General features: G+C 40.5%; 1 protein-coding gene across 1 annotated transcript; it reads right to left on the bottom strand.

Annotated features, from left to right (window-relative positions):
• Positions 1–1,924: 1,924 nt before the first annotated feature.
• On the bottom strand, positions 1,925–16,806 carry psmd2 (proteasome 26S subunit ubiquitin receptor, non-ATPase 2). Its single transcript, XM_047392434.1, has 21 exons — positions 16,640–16,806; positions 14,310–14,366; positions 13,985–14,149; positions 13,259–13,380; positions 12,323–12,547; positions 12,036–12,194; positions 11,729–11,873; positions 11,302–11,362; positions 10,756–10,902; positions 10,513–10,619; positions 7,543–7,670; positions 7,330–7,417; positions 7,086–7,248; positions 6,862–6,963; positions 6,604–6,755; positions 4,785–4,868; positions 4,339–4,507; positions 4,062–4,156; positions 3,830–3,956; positions 3,582–3,700; positions 1,925–2,638 (listed from the first exon to the last, which is right to left on the bottom strand). Exons 1-21 carry the CDS (start codon positions 16,754–16,756, stop codon positions 2,456–2,458), a joined length of 2,715 nt encoding a protein of 904 aa, XP_047248390.1. The 5' UTR covers positions 16,757–16,806; the 3' UTR covers positions 1,925–2,455.
• Positions 16,807–16,851: the final 45 nt, after the last annotated feature.

Below are 16,851 nucleotides of genomic sequence, written 5' to 3'. Positions count from 1 at the left end.
ATTTCCAGAGGTTATAAAGGTGCTGCAGATAACAGGACCCCGAATTCTGTCTGTGCTGAAGCCATGAGTGTGCGTTATACTGCTGAAGACTCTGTAGAGCTGATTTTCTCAGATGTCCAGCAAGACAACTCTGATTCAGAAGAGGATGTGGAGGATGTATCCAAAGAAGAAGATGGGGAGGAATACAACCCAGAGCATGATGAATCATCTTCAGAAGAAGAAGAAAACCCTGAAGCTGAAAGCGAGACTTTCCTTTCAAAAAATGGCAAAATAACATGGTCCTCAGCAGCATATGACCAACACGGCAGGCATGCAGAACAAAACATCATAAAGATGACCCCAGGACCCACAAGGTATGCCGTTTCTCATGCCCATGATATTGTCTCTACATTCTACCTGTTTATCACACCAGCAATAGAAAAAATAATCCTGGGGATGACAAATGTGGAGGGATTTTGCAAATATGGAAACAGCTGGAAATGATGGATGAGATTGACCTGCAGGCCTACTTAGGGCTGCTAATCTTAGCAGGTGTATACAGGTCCCGAGGTGAGACTGCAGCTAGTCTATGGGATGCTGAGAGTGGGAGGCCAATTTTCCGAGCCACAATGCCACTCAAAGCCTCTCCAGCAGTCTATGGGCGAGAGGCAGGGTACACCCTGGACAGGATAAAAAATCAGTTGCACCAAAACAAGTTTCCATTGCTTGTTTGCATTTCCAGTCAAAGGAATGAAGCATCGCTCAGCATTTGTGCTGTGTACAGGGTTCCTGGAAAAATTTTAATTACAAAATTACATACTTTTCCAGAAAGACATTTCTACATTTTCTTTTCTGCATTTGTTAAAAGTCTAGATTGGAGTACAAACAATGTTAACTTTAAACCTGCTTGTGTCAAGTGTTATTACAAGTTAGACCATTTAAATTAATTTAAAAACACATGAATGAACTTTGCAACCTTAATTCTATTCATTAAAAAAAAGTTTCAGTGCTTTTTTTGGCATTTGGACTTTATTTAAGAACCACCAATCTGGTGGAGCATGAATTTGAACTTGTCTAGAGAGCAAGCAGGTAGTAACATTACCCTTCTCAGATTTTTAAAAAAGAATACCTTCAGAAAAAAAAAAAAAATCTTAAAATCAAGATGCGGTGAACCAAACAAAACATGCCAATTTTCTATAAATTAGCTTAAAATCATTACATTTAATAAATATTATTAGACTGCTGCCTTTTAGAAACTGGAAGGACTTTCCAGATCTAGAAAATTATAAAAATAAATTCTATCCTTTCAAAGATTGTGTAAAAATCCTTTATGCTACACTGTAAAATAAACATTGCTTCATAACTGGTTGGTAATGCTGAAATTGGGTGTCTGATTCTCAGCTTCCATACTTGGTACTAATTTAAAAAAAATTTTTTTATAGAATCTGAACCACAATTCATCTGTAGTTAAAATAAATTGCTGGCATTGAACAGTTTTGTAGTTTTTAAATGTTTCTGATATGTTGATATAATGCTTTGTAAAGAACATGTTCGTTAAGGAAGTGGCTCATGTGGTAGCAGCCACTGGTACCAGCAGGAAGCAATGTTGTAACTTTAAATGTGAAACAGTACAAAGAAAAAGGTTATATATACAGTATGTGAAAGTCTTACAGAGAGCCATTACTTTATTTGTATATTAGGTTTTTCTATTTGAAGTCCCCTCTAGGTTAGAGGCATGACATCTTTTTCTTTTTTCACAAAAAACACTCTAGAAATTTGAATAAATGAAGATTTTGAATGTTCCTTAAAATAGACATATTGTCAATTCACATAAAGTAGCAGTTTCCCTTTTAAACAGTGAAAGCTCTTGAATGCACATTACGACTGGTACTACACAGAATTTTGGAAAACATCTCATACTACAAACTACACATTCACACAATCATTACATTTCCACCAAACTGATGCATTTATTTTTGATTTAACCTTTTACAGCACTGTAACAAAAACAAACAAAAAGAAAAACAGTGATGCAGAATACATAGTTTTAAATGATCTAGTTACAAAAGGTGGCCGAGGATGTTTGTTAACTCAGTAATCAGTTATTCATTGACTTGTGAATGAAAATTTTACAGGAGAGTGACAAACAGGTTCCATTTTAATAAACTGGTCCAAGGGTCTAAGAGCTGAGCCAGAATGTGTGGGGGAGGCATATCAGAATAGGAGCAATGTAGAAACCATCTAGGTAGAAAGGATGAGGTCCCAGTTTATCCTCTCTGTGTTACTGCAGTCCAACCAAACACACCCTGTCCATCCATTTTTAATGACTGCTGGAGCTGGGCCACAAACAACAAATGATGATAGGCTTGTTTTGAGTCCTTACAGCAATGCAATCAACAACTAAACACAACAACTGCCAAGAACCTCGAAGGGCACCCCTTGGACACAAGGAAAGGCCAGTGAGAATGGGTGCAGTCTAGGTCTCGTAGTTGGGGTTCTTGCGGAGGATCACAAATCCCTCCAGGATTGGTGTGACGGGGAGATACTCCTCTGTGGCCAGCTCCGCCCTCTCTCCATGAGCCAACAGCACGGGTGTGGTGTGAGTCTGGAAACCTGTGATGGCCTTTGGCTTGCCTGCCTGGCCTACAACATCTACAGCCTGTGGATAAAAAAACAAAACAACATACATTACATTTTCCTCCATCTTCATACTCCAGAGGTTAAAGTATGTAAAGTTTAAAATCAGCTGGTGACTAGAACTGGATGATTTTCAGCTTGTTCGGCCCTGAAAGGTGACTGGCCAGGCAGAACAGATGAAAACTCTGTTTCTCCGATCAGCAAACGCACAATACCTAGGCGCCAGAAACAGCACTCTTTGGTGTTGAAGATCTTACTGAGTTAAGAAGACTTAGAGTTAGCCATTCTAAATATCAGCAAGGTGTTGAAAACGGAAATCAGATGGAGAGCAGCTGAAAGGACAAAAAGCTGGCTAAAAGAAACGTTTTTTATGACTTGTTCCGGAAAGATCAAGACGTTCGACAGCAAGGCTGAATGGAAGTAGAGTAAAAGCTTTGGAGCTTTCAAATTGTCTGTTGTGGAACATGCTGACCACCTCTAGGAAATATCAGAGTTAAGGTTACAGTTGGTAAAGGCAACCATATACTAAATGCTGTTTTTCTATCTTCTTCTAAGGGAAGTCTTATGAGAAATTGGTATTGGCTAAAATCAGTTATTGACAAGTCGAATCTTTACACAGACTGTAGATAGGTTGATGACCACATGTCTGGAAACCTGTGATGGCCTTTGGCTTGCCTGCCTGGCCTACATCTACAGCCTGTGGATAAATAAATAAAAAACTCCAACATACATTACATTTTCCTCCATCTTCATACTCCAGAGGTTAAGGTATGTAAAGTTTACAGGATGACAAAGGCATCAGAATGTGAAGATTAATTAGAAGCTATGATATCTCCATTGAACTTACTCTACTATACCTTCTAGCACTTTCTGCCCTACAAAATGTTTTGGCTTTCAAAAGAAATTGCATTTTGAAAAACCGTTTTCTAGTTGTTTCATGGGAATCTTATTATTCTTGGCTTTACCTGTCCAACTCTGACAGACACGGGGAGTGGCCGCAGTTCCTCGTCGAAGGTAACCAACATACGGGGCTGCATGGCTGCAACCAGGCCATAGAGGATGTAGTGGGACTTGCCCAGGATTACTGAAATGCACACAATGAACACCAGGGGTACATTAACACAGAAGAATCACAAAAACATTGAATTTTCAGCTGACAACATAAAGACAAATGTGTGTGGAGAACCACGAGAAAAAAAACAGAAAAACTCACTGTTCTTGACGTCAAGGAAGGAAACGAGCACGGTGAGCAGTCCAGCCACAGCAACCTGACTCATCAGCTGCCTGTCACTATGGTAGGGGCAGAGTGTGAGTGTGCCTTTGCCCAGGTGAGTCAGACCCTATGGAGGCATAAACAACAAAGGCTCAATAACTATTCACACACAGGCACTTTTTTAAAAGTTCCCAGAGGTTTGATGCAGGATGTCCTTTGTTTGGCCACACACCTGAGCCAGTCGGACCATGAAGAGGTTGTTGGGATCTTTGGCATGATACTGGGCCAGCTGTCGCAACATGGCTGCCAAACGGGCATTGTTTGTGCCTAAAGAAGAGGAAATAAATTCAGAGCTTATTAAACGGTGAAGGAACTTTGTGCAATAAAATGACAAAGAAGCAACTTGAAGATTTATTAAGTGCTATATGCTGTAAGAAATGTCGAGGTTAAAAACAGATCCTAATATTATGATAACTGCTAATTTAACACTAAATCATGTTAACACTTACCGCTGCCCACCATGCCCATGGCAAAGATTGAGTTGTGGGAGACCTCTGGATCAGCATCATGGGAAAACTTGCTGAGGGTGTCCAAGATGTTCAGACGAGGGTTGGACACAGAAATGAGAGCAAGGGCCAGTGGTACCGCTCGCCTCAGGGTTGGCTCACCATAACGCAGCTGAAGTAATTAACATGAAAACATGAGCATCAACTAGTGTAAAGGTTTACAAATCCACTTTATTTGTCTGGCTCTGTCCACTAAAACTGACAAAAACAGCAACCTTCTAAGATTTATAGCAAAATAAAAAGAGCAATATAGAAAAAAAGTATGAAGCAAAATAATGCAGCTTAGACCAGGAGATATATACGTGTCAGCAGATATAAGTGAGATTACTTTTCATAGAACAAAAAAAAAAAATCACTTAAGAGGAATGAGTTACAAAACAAAAACTGACCAGGTGTCCGAATGTTCGCAGAGCCATTTCAGAACCTATTTCTTCTCCCATGGCAATCAGGGCGATACCAAGAACAGCAACGCCCTGAAGGGAAAAAAAAAATCAACGTGAACTTTCTTTCCCGAGAGAAAGCTCTTCAACACATTTACATAAGATATGCCATTATTAAAACTGCTATCAACCATCACTGGCAAAATTGGTTCGCAATGAAAGAGAAAATCTCTGGTCATGAGCTTGAATTGGTGCTCTGTGGTCGGTCAGTGTGGCAGACACACCAACCCCTGATTTAAAATCAAATATTAAGCAGTGTCTGATATTCTCTGGGAAAACTGTGCAGTGTGATTGCTGGTGCGACCAAAGTCAGATTCTTGTGTCCTTTCGCACAGCTAAGAGCACTTCTACAACTTTCCACTTTCTCTCGTCTCCCTCTTTTCACCGCATGACTCATTAATAAACACGTTAACATCCTCAGTTTGCTGTGTATTAATTGATGGACTGATATCAGTTGGATCGCTCTGATGCGATTGTGTAGCAGTAAAAAGTCGTTTGGTTTGACATATTCCATGTTGCAGTGACAGGAGCGGCAGTGATACTGCGCTTATACAGTGTGACATGTTAAAGAACTGTATGATTTGTTTTATATTCTATGAACTATTGCTGAGACACACAAACAAAAATGAGACTTTATGCAATTCCAGGCCTGCTTCACAGCTAGGTTTATGATTCAACACGGTCACAAGCAGCAGTCAGAAACACTCTCCTCTTCCTCTGTAATTGTATGAATGTTGTAAACGAACAAGATGGAACAAGTGAACCATTAAGTATTGATATCGCATAACATCAAAAGCATTTAATGCCACTTACGGATGTATCTAAAACATGTAAACATGAGTAAATCATTTATCAGCACAAGGATTTCACCCTGAAAGGAAAGATGACAACTGGTGCCAATGTTAGCCACCAGTTAATACTAAAAAACAAACTACCCCCTCTACAATTTTACTTCTTTCAATACAGAAACATTTCCTCAAGAAAACACCTGTATTGTGAGGATTTTTGTTGTAATAGGTGTAAAAGGAGATAATGGCTTAAAGAAGAAACTTTGTTCTATGTTTGGCAACATATATGAGGATGACACAGAAACCCGTCACGTTCTTATGTGGTCGCTCAAGTGTGAAACGACTGAAATAGCTGATTTGATTTGTAGCCTCAAGTCAGAAACACATCTTCTGAGATGAGAAATATAGTGTCAGCTTTATCTCCTTCCCATCTGCCCATGCAACTTTGGTTGTCACTCGGATATTGTCCATCCGTTCACCAACTGTCCTTACTCGCTTATCATTGCATGGTGGCAGGAGGGCAGATGCCCATTTTGCCTTAACCCCTGGGTGAGAGGTGGGGTACACCTTTGATAGGTTGTCAGTCACAGTGTAACAGAGACACACAGGACAAACAACCATGCACGCACACAGTCGTACCCAAGGACAAGTCAGACGCTGTTTAGCTAAAAAAACAGCAACCTTCTTAGCAACAGTCTCTTGTAAAAGTTGCATCCACAAATATAGGATTGTAAAACAACTTTTAGCACGAGTTGCTTTAACAAGGCTAAAGTTGGGGGTTGAGGGCTCTGTCTTACTAGCCATTAGCCATCCACCGCTCTGAGGATGTTTTCATTTTTCTACTAATTCTACTACAGATAAGAGAACTGTTACCAATATCAAATTTCTCAAGACCTCACTACAAAAAATCCAAACTATACCTTCAAAGGCTGGGAAATATTGATTTGATTAGGACCTTAGAAATTTCAACAAGTCCTTACCTGGTGAGAGCCCATATCAGCAGCAGTCTCCTTCTTGTCTTTGTCCTTTTTATCCTTTTTGTCCTTGTCCTCATCCTTGTCTTTGTCCTTGGCCTCATAGTGTTCACTGCAGATATGGAGAAGCTGTTGCACTTTCAGCACGTTACCAGAACCTGGAGAGATGGGAGTGGCAGGTTACAGCAATGAATTATGGTTAATCAGCTGATCTATGGTAGATATAACCTTAACGCAGCTATAAGAGAGTAATACAAAACTTACCTGCATATGCACAGATGTCCACTAATGTGTTAGCAAAGCTACGGAAAGGTTCAGGAACAACCTGCAGAGCTGCCAGGGTTGTCTCAATGGCTTCCCCTTTTCCTGGGGATAACAAAATGGTACCATTTAGTCAGAAATATGGTTGATAGAAGCGATTCACTAAGTAAATCTTAAACAGTTTGTATTTAATCATTTTATTCTCCTGATACTGTGTGCAAGCATACCCAGGTGGTTGAGTCCCAAACCCAGAGGCAGCCAGCGAGCATAAGTGTCCTTCAGCTCCTGTTCATTCTTCTCCATGATGGTCTGGACAATGGTGGAGGTCACGTCACCGTTACATGACCCCACTGCGATCATGCCGCATGCCAGCGCCGTCACTCCAACCACCTACAGATTTTACACAAACACTTAAACAATACTGAACTGTCCCCAGAAAAAGTGAAAATCTATCACAGTGTTTAGTCATACCTCCATGCTTGATTTGGAGTCACCCATGACAGGAAGAAGCAGAGAGAGAACATCTTCTCTGTTGGAGCCTGCATAGGCAAGACCCAGTCTGAAAGCAAAGACAAAAACCAGGTGATTAAACTGCTATTAATCTCAAGATCTAGGGTGATACTACTCTGGATTTTTGAGGCACAAAAAGAGCCTGACAGTATTTCTCTCTACAGATATCCTTACCCAAAGATGGCACCTATCCTCATGACATTGCTGTTGTGGAGAACGTAATCAGAGAGCAGGGCCAGAGCTGGGTCACACTCATTCCTCACCCCAGAGTTCACAATGCCACAGGCCAGGAGGGCACCAGACTGTAGACCACAACAGAGACAGTTTATCAGTGAGGCCGTTTTTTTTTAATGAATCGCTGGTGCTATCATAAAGCCTGGCTGATCTCCTGAGTGGACCGCAACAAAAACAGGTCTGAGCACCCAGGATGAACTGACCAGCCACATGTTTGTTTCATATGCCCCTTTTCCACTGGCTTGATTTGGCCAGCCCGGAACAGCTCCGCACGGCTATGCACGTTGCATTTCCAAAGACCTGCTTTCGCTCCGCTGGAGGGAACACCTCCTGGAGACGCGGCTTTAAAGCATCATGTGTCGTGCTGCATTACCGCAAATCAAGCACTGCGGTAAAAACCTTGGCTGGCCATTTGATCGGCCACATCAACAAATACCTTTTCATTCCTTGTTGCCCCATCCAGCTGCCGCTGAATATTGCAGTCTCCTATGATCGCCAGAAAGGCTTGCACCTCGTCGTTACTCCAAGGGGTGACTTTTCCGGATAACTGTGCGAACTCCATCATATGGAGATTGCCCTATCCATCATAGGGATTGCTGCAAAGTCAACACCAGTGACTGTTCACTGTCTCTACATGTTCATCCGGGAGGAGGGAATGCTGCAAGTCACTGACTGGATGCAATCTGCTGGGTTTCCTTAGACAGAAAAACTTTTTATCCAATTTGAATAAATAACTGAATCTGACTGCACTGTTCAATGGTTAGGATTAATTGGAATGTATGTACCTGACTTTGTGAAGTGCCTTGAGACGACGTGTGTTGTGAATTGACGCTATATAAATAAACTGAATTGAAATTGAATTGAATATGTTTCTATCACTCGCTTGAATGCACGTTTGAAAATTGCGGTTGTTTTTTTACGCTGGTCAACTCTTACGGCTGGCCACGCCCACGGCCAATCAGTGAACAGCCGTTTCTTCACGTCAAGTACAGTACCGACTCGGCCTCAATTAGCTCTGCTAAGAAGGAGGTACCAAAAAAGTAGGTACCGGTACTGAAATAACAGTAATGGAAATGCTTGTGAAGCGATCCGAATGGAGCCGAGTCGGGCCATATCGAGCCAGTGGAAAAGGGGCTTTAGTTCCTGCTCATGAGAAGGTACGATCGGGGCTGAGTAGGGACTACATGGGACTTGAACTGACTGCTGTTCACTGATTGGCCATGGGATTAGGAGAAATGAGAAGGTTTTCACTGAGGTAGTGCAGGGAAAAGTTACTAAAACTCAATATCAACTCTAATAATATTAAGGGCCACAACAGCGGTAGTGGGTCAAACTATATCGTATAATGTTACTATTTACAAATCATAAACCATGACAGAAGACTGAAAGAAAAAAAATACATCAGATTTCTGAATTCCACACAAGTAGGGGGCGCTATTTTAAATAACATCCTAAACCAGCTGATCACACATAAATCAGCTGTTCAGACACACCACCATTTCCACCAAAACGATACCACCATGAAACAGTGTGTTTAGTTCAGAAATGTATTGATGGTCCTTAAGAGAACCAGTATCTGCAGGTGGAGGGAGCAGACAGAGAGCAGCTGGCCCTAATCAGACTGCCTGCATCGGGTCAAACGGGAGGAAGTCTCAGTTGAATCCACGCAGCAAGAATATCCAACATCCAACCTAAAACCAACTTCAATGCGGTCAGAAGTCCACATTTTTGTGCTTTAAAGTTTTTGTCCTCGTTATTCTCATGGCTGAGACAAAAACCTCCTCATAAAGCCCAAAATTATAACTTCTTTTGGAGCTTCACCAATAGAGACAGCAACGTCTCTCCTCTCTGCTTCTCCTCCCACACCTTCACATCACAATCCCCAAAGCCTGGCTGGGCTGTGGTCCGGATAATTATCCCAGTGGAGCATTTTATACATACAAACATATATAGGGCATTGTTGCATGTACAATAATACAAATATGTATGTCGTTTATTTATGTTTTTATTTTCTATTTATTTTTTATCATTTCACGCAGATGACTTCAATGTGACAATGTCACACAGTAACGTTGATAGCGCCGCGGTGAACAATACTGACGAAAGGAGACGGGGCTTCAGCCGCCAGCAAGTCAGTGGGAACAACAGGTACCGTACGGAGTAGAGCGAAACGGAGTGAAGCTGAGTGGCGCCGGCTAAAACGAGCTAGTAGAAAAGGGGCATTACTTGCATGTTAAAAAAGTCCTACTTTTCTAGTTTTAATTTTTAATGAATAAATACAAAACTGATCAATACAAAATATGATAAGAGACATATTATAGGATGGACAAATGGACACCTGGATGTTAAGCATATTTGTCAAGTGGAGAGAAACAAACAAATGGATTTCAACATTCTTACAAATAAAATGCAACTGAATGTCCAGGGCAACCAGTTGCCTTCAAAGTTTGGCTAACTAGTAAACAGAGTGTGTAACGTGATCTCAGATCAAATCCAGCTGTTCGACACAGTGTGGACTCAATGGGGCCAACAATAATCTGTCAATTGGTCACAGAATTTTATTTTTCCTCTTTTTGGATTAAATTTGTTTGTTTTGCTCTGTCACATAAGATTCCAATAAGAAAAATTACATCTGGTGGTGATAACTTTTTTTTTTTCTTTAGCAACCCACCAGCAAAAATTCAATCAAAAGCGGTTTCACTGGAGGTATGTGTAAGTGGATTTTAAAGTTAGCTTTGATCATGCACATTACCAGGATGCTACACATGATCAGATCAGGTGGCAGACATGATGACACCAGGCCGAAAATGGCCTCTAAGACAACGTTTTCACAAATAAACACAGATATTTCCTCAAACTATAATAGCTTACAAATTACAGAGCACATCCAAAATCCTAAACCGATCACACCTTAATGTAGTCCTCAGATGAGTAGAGGTATTTGTCAATTTGAGTCAGACCACCATCCACGTCCCAGAGAAGGATCATACCCAGAGAAGCAGCAGCACTCAGCATGCCTGAAGAGACATATTCAATTTCTGTTATTTCAATTTGTAAAAAACCAGAAGTTCAGCAGATTTACCTGAAAAATGATCAGGATTACAACCACAAAAATCAGAATAATGTATGCATGATTGGTGGGAGTTCCTCTACCATGATCTTTGTTCTTGTACAGCCACTTGTTGCCATCATCTGTGAGCAGCTTATCCTGTCCGAAGGCTGCGTTGACAAAGCCGTTCACAAAGGAAGAGGCCAGGTTCATACGAGCCGAGTCCACCTGGGAGCCACTGCCACCAAACCCTGTCACAAATGGCACAGAGGTGATGAAACATGCAGCGGGTTCTAACAAAGAATTATTCTGTTTACTTGCAACACATGCAGCTTATTAAACCATGGCTCATACCCACATTTCTAGAAATTCCAGGGCTTTTCAAGCTGATCTAGTGTAAATGAAAAAGTTGGCTATGGGTGGATGGGAAATATTTCTATTTTGTACAGATTTCCAATATGGAAAAGTAAGTACGGAAGCGCAAATGAGGAAGGCAGGATGAATTGATGGATTTCCAGATTTATCTGGACTGTGTAGGAACCCTGTCAAACTGTGCTTTTCAAATTTCACTCAAGCTCCTGTCCGATCTGTAATAGTTCATATCCATCGTCAAATTAACACAGCCTTAAAACATCAGAAAGTGAACTTACTGTTGTTTTCCAGGTGGGTTTTGTAGATGTCATCTGGGACTTTGGGTTCCATGATATCCAGCTGGAAAAAAACAAAAACAGTTTGCAGTAAAACGGCAGTCTTCCATGATTATCTTTGATTTACAGACAAACCTCAGCCAAATGGTCACTAAAATAACAAATTCAGTCACTGACTGTTTTATTGCATGCATCATTAAATCCAGAGGTCCATATATTTACATCTTTAGCACAGAATCTAAACTCCAACACTGGTCTTGGCACTGTTAGTATTCAGCTGTGTTTGTGGTTAAAAAGCTACAGATTTATGGTATTTATCACATGGAAGTAATTATAAACCAATTTCTAATAAACTAGAAAAAATATCAGTAATTTCTAAAAAAAAAAAAAAAAAAAAAAACAAGTTGCTGTGTAGGCCGGCATCTTCTACCTCTCTGGCCAGGGCCAGGAAGTTGCTGTTGAGCTGCACGTTGGACATGATCTCGGTCAGGTCTTCATAGTCTTCCACGTCTTCATTAAGCTCCAAAAAGACACCGTGACGGCCCAACATGAAGGCCATCTGCTTCTGGATGACTCTGCAAGAAAAGGACACATTTAGTATACATTCACAAAGACAGGGAGGTTTTACAACATGAAACAGATAAAACTGTGGAACACTTCAATACTAAACAAATGTTTAAGGTAGCTTGGTTCTGTTTCAGTGGATTAACAACAACAAAGTCCTGGGAGGTCCTTACAGGTCTTTGCAGGATGTGAAGATGTTTTCAACTAGCTCCATGTCATTGAGCATCAGAGCCAGGCGCAGGGCCTCTGGATAACGGTTAAACTTCCTGAAGATGTTCAAGGCACACCTGAGCAGCGCAGAGTTCTCGGGCTCAGGAACATAACTCACACAGCTGAAAAAAAGAAAAAGAAAAAAGGTGAGTCCAAAAATGAAAACGGTTTTTCTGAACACCAATTCTGTTGGAGAGATTTTCGTGCAAGGGTTGTGTTTTCTGAACAAAGGGTAAAAACCTCCACATACCTGGTGAGGTACAGGCAGACCTTTCCGTAGGCGTTTTCATCGATATAGTCCTCCACCATGTCCAGCCTCTCAATCTCCATCAGCAGGTCGCATGCCTCATGTTCTGCATTGTGGGCCATGTTGTAGGGAACGATCTCCTTGACCAGTTTGAGGAGTGTTTCCTGCTGGGCTTTGTCATTCTCCTCTACCTCCTGCCATTCCTTTGCCACCTCACCTGCAAGGTGCCTAACAGACACAAAAGAGAAGTTGTGAATAAGGTCTAATCTAAGAAAAAGCACAACAAATGTTCAATTGACAATAGATAACAGAGCTTTGAATAACTTTTAAAATGACCTTTATCTTGCCCTCTATACTGCATAGGGTTGGCTAGGGATGTGCAAATAATCCTATTTTCAAATCCTATTTAGTTCCAAGCTATAATACAAATATAACTTAAGATCATTACTAAAACCACTTCCACTATGCGGAAAGCAAAGGGAAGCTAGAAAAGATGTTATACTGTGGAATTTGTGAATATGATCTAATGAATCTAGATTATTCAGAGCAAATTAAAAGTTTTTCTTTTAACCTTTCCAATGACATTCAAACTGTGTGTTCAATCAGTGTGTTCCCTGTCTGTGTGATGTAGGTCTTGGTCATTTCACTGCTTTGCCATTTTTCACCAGAAAGTCTTCAATAAGAAAATTTGGTTTTGGCACCTAAGTAAAAAAAATCCCATCAGCAGAAAGTTCCAATAATTAAAAATAAACAAATGTCATTATCATGATTAACATAATTGAGCAGCTTTAATAATGACTAGAATGACTCATCCAGTAGCAAACAGTGAAAATGCTAAAAATTCACGAAAACTGAAGAGTATCCAATGAGAAGCTTTCCTTTGTTTATCTGGACGTTTTTCCATACAGAGTGACTCATATCTAAGGGAACATGATTTACCTGACATATTCATGACCCCAGGAGGCCAGCTCCTCCTGAGAGCCGACCAGACGGTACTTCAAACATTCCCTTTCCCCGCTCATGGTCATGGCCAACACAGACACCACATCGGCACAGAAACGCTGCAACAAAAAACAGAAACTTATCATTTATGGAGGAGTCTTCAAGTATAAAGAGATCAATACATCTGCAGCATCACAATGAAGTTTTCAGAGTTTATATTACTGCCCTGGTTTATTTGTTTGCTTTATATAAAAGGAGGAGATACTCTACAACTGCTTAACTAAATGGACTAAATACTCGAATGGTTGTTGCTGCTACTCTTGATGTTCTCCCACTGAGGTCTCTTAGAGCTGCATCAGATATTGAGCTTTACATACAAAGATTTATCCCAATGATAACACTATTACACCATAAGTGTCTGTCCTTCACATATGGTCTGTCATTAATAGATCAAATTTCCCTGATGCTCTAAGGAAAGCCATAAGACCCATGGTTTACATGCGGCTGAAACAGGAGACAACTTAACCTCCACCTCACCAAGCCTTCATTTGTTGGTTTTTTCCTTTATATGACATTTATCTCAAAGCAACACTGAACAGAACTGTGCTCATCCTCTCTTGGTGGTGGTGAAAAAAATCTCTTGTAGCAGAAAAAGCCAGTCTATGATTATCATCATTTTGTAAGAACACAATGTGACCTACAGGCAGCAAAGACAAGGCTTACCTTGTTCTCTCCGGGTGCCATGCCCTCGTAGATTTCCTTCAGCTTGCCATAATGTGGGCGCAGGAATTTCAGGGGCTTCGGTACTGAGGTCATGGAGGTGGTTGATGAACGGATTAGTCTGCGCAGCTCTTCTAACGCTGGATGATGGAGTGCTGTGTTCTTTTCCTGTAGAGAATTACAGAAAGAGAGTTCTCAGCTACAAACATCTGACATCCAAACCCGCAGAAGAAAATAAGTTTTATTAAGATATATGAGATACAACATTTCATTTCCCTTTTGGATTAGTAAAGTATTTTTAAATTGAATTAAAGTTTGTAACACTCACACTCAGCCTCTCCACCATCATCTCCAGGTCCTCTTGTAACTGCTTGTCTTCCTCTGACTGAGGAAATGTGACAAAATTGAAAATTGTTATATTATGAAACATAAAACAAGACAGAAGTTATTAGATAGTTGAACACTGTCACTCAATGAAAATACATTTTAAAAGCAATTGTGGAAAAAGCATTAAGTCACAATGTTACATCGTGCATTATTTAGCAAAGTGACAGCTTTTAGAAAAAAGAAAGAACATCCTCTCAGTTAGTGTTTCACTAATCGGGATATGATAAAATGAGCTTAATGTCCTTATAATATAGCGCTTTAAATGTTAAAAACGCATAACAGATTTCATACCGTAATTTCTTAAACAGAAACAAACCCTAAATGGAGGAGCTGTGAACGTTAGAAAGAAATGTGCTACAGCTTAAATGCACCCTAACCCTGTTCGTCAGCAGATGTCACAACCTCTATAAAACTGTTTAATGTCTGAACCAAAACGGTGTGTGCCAACACAATGCACAAAGACACAAATAGAATACAAATGACAGGATGACTCGGGTTTGCAAAGCTGCATCTAAATCTGACACAACAATTTTGGGAAAATGTTCTTTGGACAGATACCAGAGCAGAGATGCACTGGTATGATTTGACAAAAAAAAAAAACAACAACACAAACTAACTGTGAAGCACGGGGGCAGAGGGGGAGGATTTCAGGTCATTCACAGCTACAGAACCAAGGTACCTTACAGTCACTGAACTGACCATTAACTCCCCTGTTTTTCAAAGTATTCAAGACTGTCAGCGATGTGGAATAAGTCTTAAATGGAGAGCATACAGTTTTAGGGTGGAATGAAATCAGAGACAACCTGTTAAATTGATCCGGGTTTATGATGCCAGTACCAGCTGACGGTGCATATCTCCAATAACACAAACTATTAGGTATCACCTTCTTATTGATGCAGCCAGAACGATTTCATAATGGAATTGAATTATTACTTATTATTGAAGACACTTCAATAATAAACCAACTGTTAAGTTAATGACAGTCACATAATCAATGATATTTTTGTATCTGCCCAGGGCATCGATGGTAAACCCTGGCTGGCTGATGCGCCACCTTAAACTGGGTGCAAACCACACCTACTGGGTGAACAGACTTCCTTGCCAGGTTAGAAAAGGTGCTCACCCAGTCGGATTTCTAAAACTGTCAAAACCGTCTGTCTAATAAACCAGACAGCGATCCCTAACATAGCAGCTAACAGAAAATTTAAAAACAAAAATCAAGGTGTTGCAAAAGCCAAGTCAAAAATCAGACCTTAGCCAGAATGATATGCTGTGGGGGGATTTCAAGAGAGGTATGCAGAGAAAAATGATTTGACCGATGGAAAGAGGGAAGCACAGATAAAAAGGTTGGACAGGTGGTTAGAAGCACAGTTATGATGGCTAAATGGATGGGTGGGCAGGTGAATCAATTGATAGTCGGACAGACACAGATGGAGAGATACATAGATGGACCGACTAATAAATCAGTGGATGGATGGAGAAATAGATTGAAGTATGATGGCCAGATGCATAGACTGTCGGATCAAAGCACATTCTTCGTATGAAAAGAATGCACATCCTTTTCAGGCTTAATCAATTTCTCTAGATAATTATAACTATACAAAATAATCACATATTTCTGATGAACATATCCAACTTGAAAGTGACTGTTTACGGATCCACAAATCAGTAGATCACCAAATGGACCGAAGCATTTGTGGCAGAGTTCCTTCCCTAATTATACCCACTTTACATCGACTTTCATATGGCATAGGGTGAAAAGTTACACGTACTGAAAGAACACAAAAAAAAAAAAAAACAAAGCAGTAACTAACGCCAATGTCATCAATTCATTTTAAATAATTTGAAACCAACTTTATTCACGTCAAGACAAGCTTCACCTAGGATGAAATTATATTAAAATGAAGCACATTAAGCTGTGGGGTTACTTTTTAGATCTGAGCTGCCGTGTCATAGAGCTAAGTCTAGCTAGCTGGTAGCACAGCAAACACTGCTGGAAGCACGGAGCAAGCTAGGCTAACAGTAGCTAACGTGGTTGAACGTCAGTAATTTGTCCAGTTATGGCAGGCTAATAAATATGGGTGTTGACATTTTATACGGGTAATGTTCACAATGAAGAAAAATAAAGTGCATAAAATGCTATACTTAAATACCAGTGGCTTTGGCCTGCTCTATTGGTGTTGTCAAAGCGACGGTGACTAAGGCAAATCTGCTCCAGCCCCTGATCTTCTATTTAGCACATTTTTAAATGAAAAACATGCCCAAACTTACTAATTCTTGTTCCTCTTTCTTTTCTTTGTCTTTCCCAGAGGACTGCTGTCCTTTTTCCTTGCCCTTCTCTTCACCCTTTTCTCCAGGCTTATTATCTTTCTTTTTTGCTTCTTCCATGGTGGCTGCTATCGGTTAGCTAGTGAAGTTTGGTGACTGATAATTGAGTTCTTCTGATAGGGAGATACCATGTGTTTTCCCTTTAGCTCCCCTTG

The sequence above is a fragment of the Girardinichthys multiradiatus genome, chromosome 18, assembly GCF_021462225.1.
Source record: "Girardinichthys multiradiatus isolate DD_20200921_A chromosome 18, DD_fGirMul_XY1, whole genome shotgun sequence".
Lineage (NCBI taxonomy): Eukaryota > Metazoa > Chordata > Actinopteri > Cyprinodontiformes > Goodeidae > Girardinichthys > Girardinichthys multiradiatus.
Note: the sequence above shows the minus strand (reverse complement) of the source record. Positions and strands in the feature narration are given on the sequence as shown.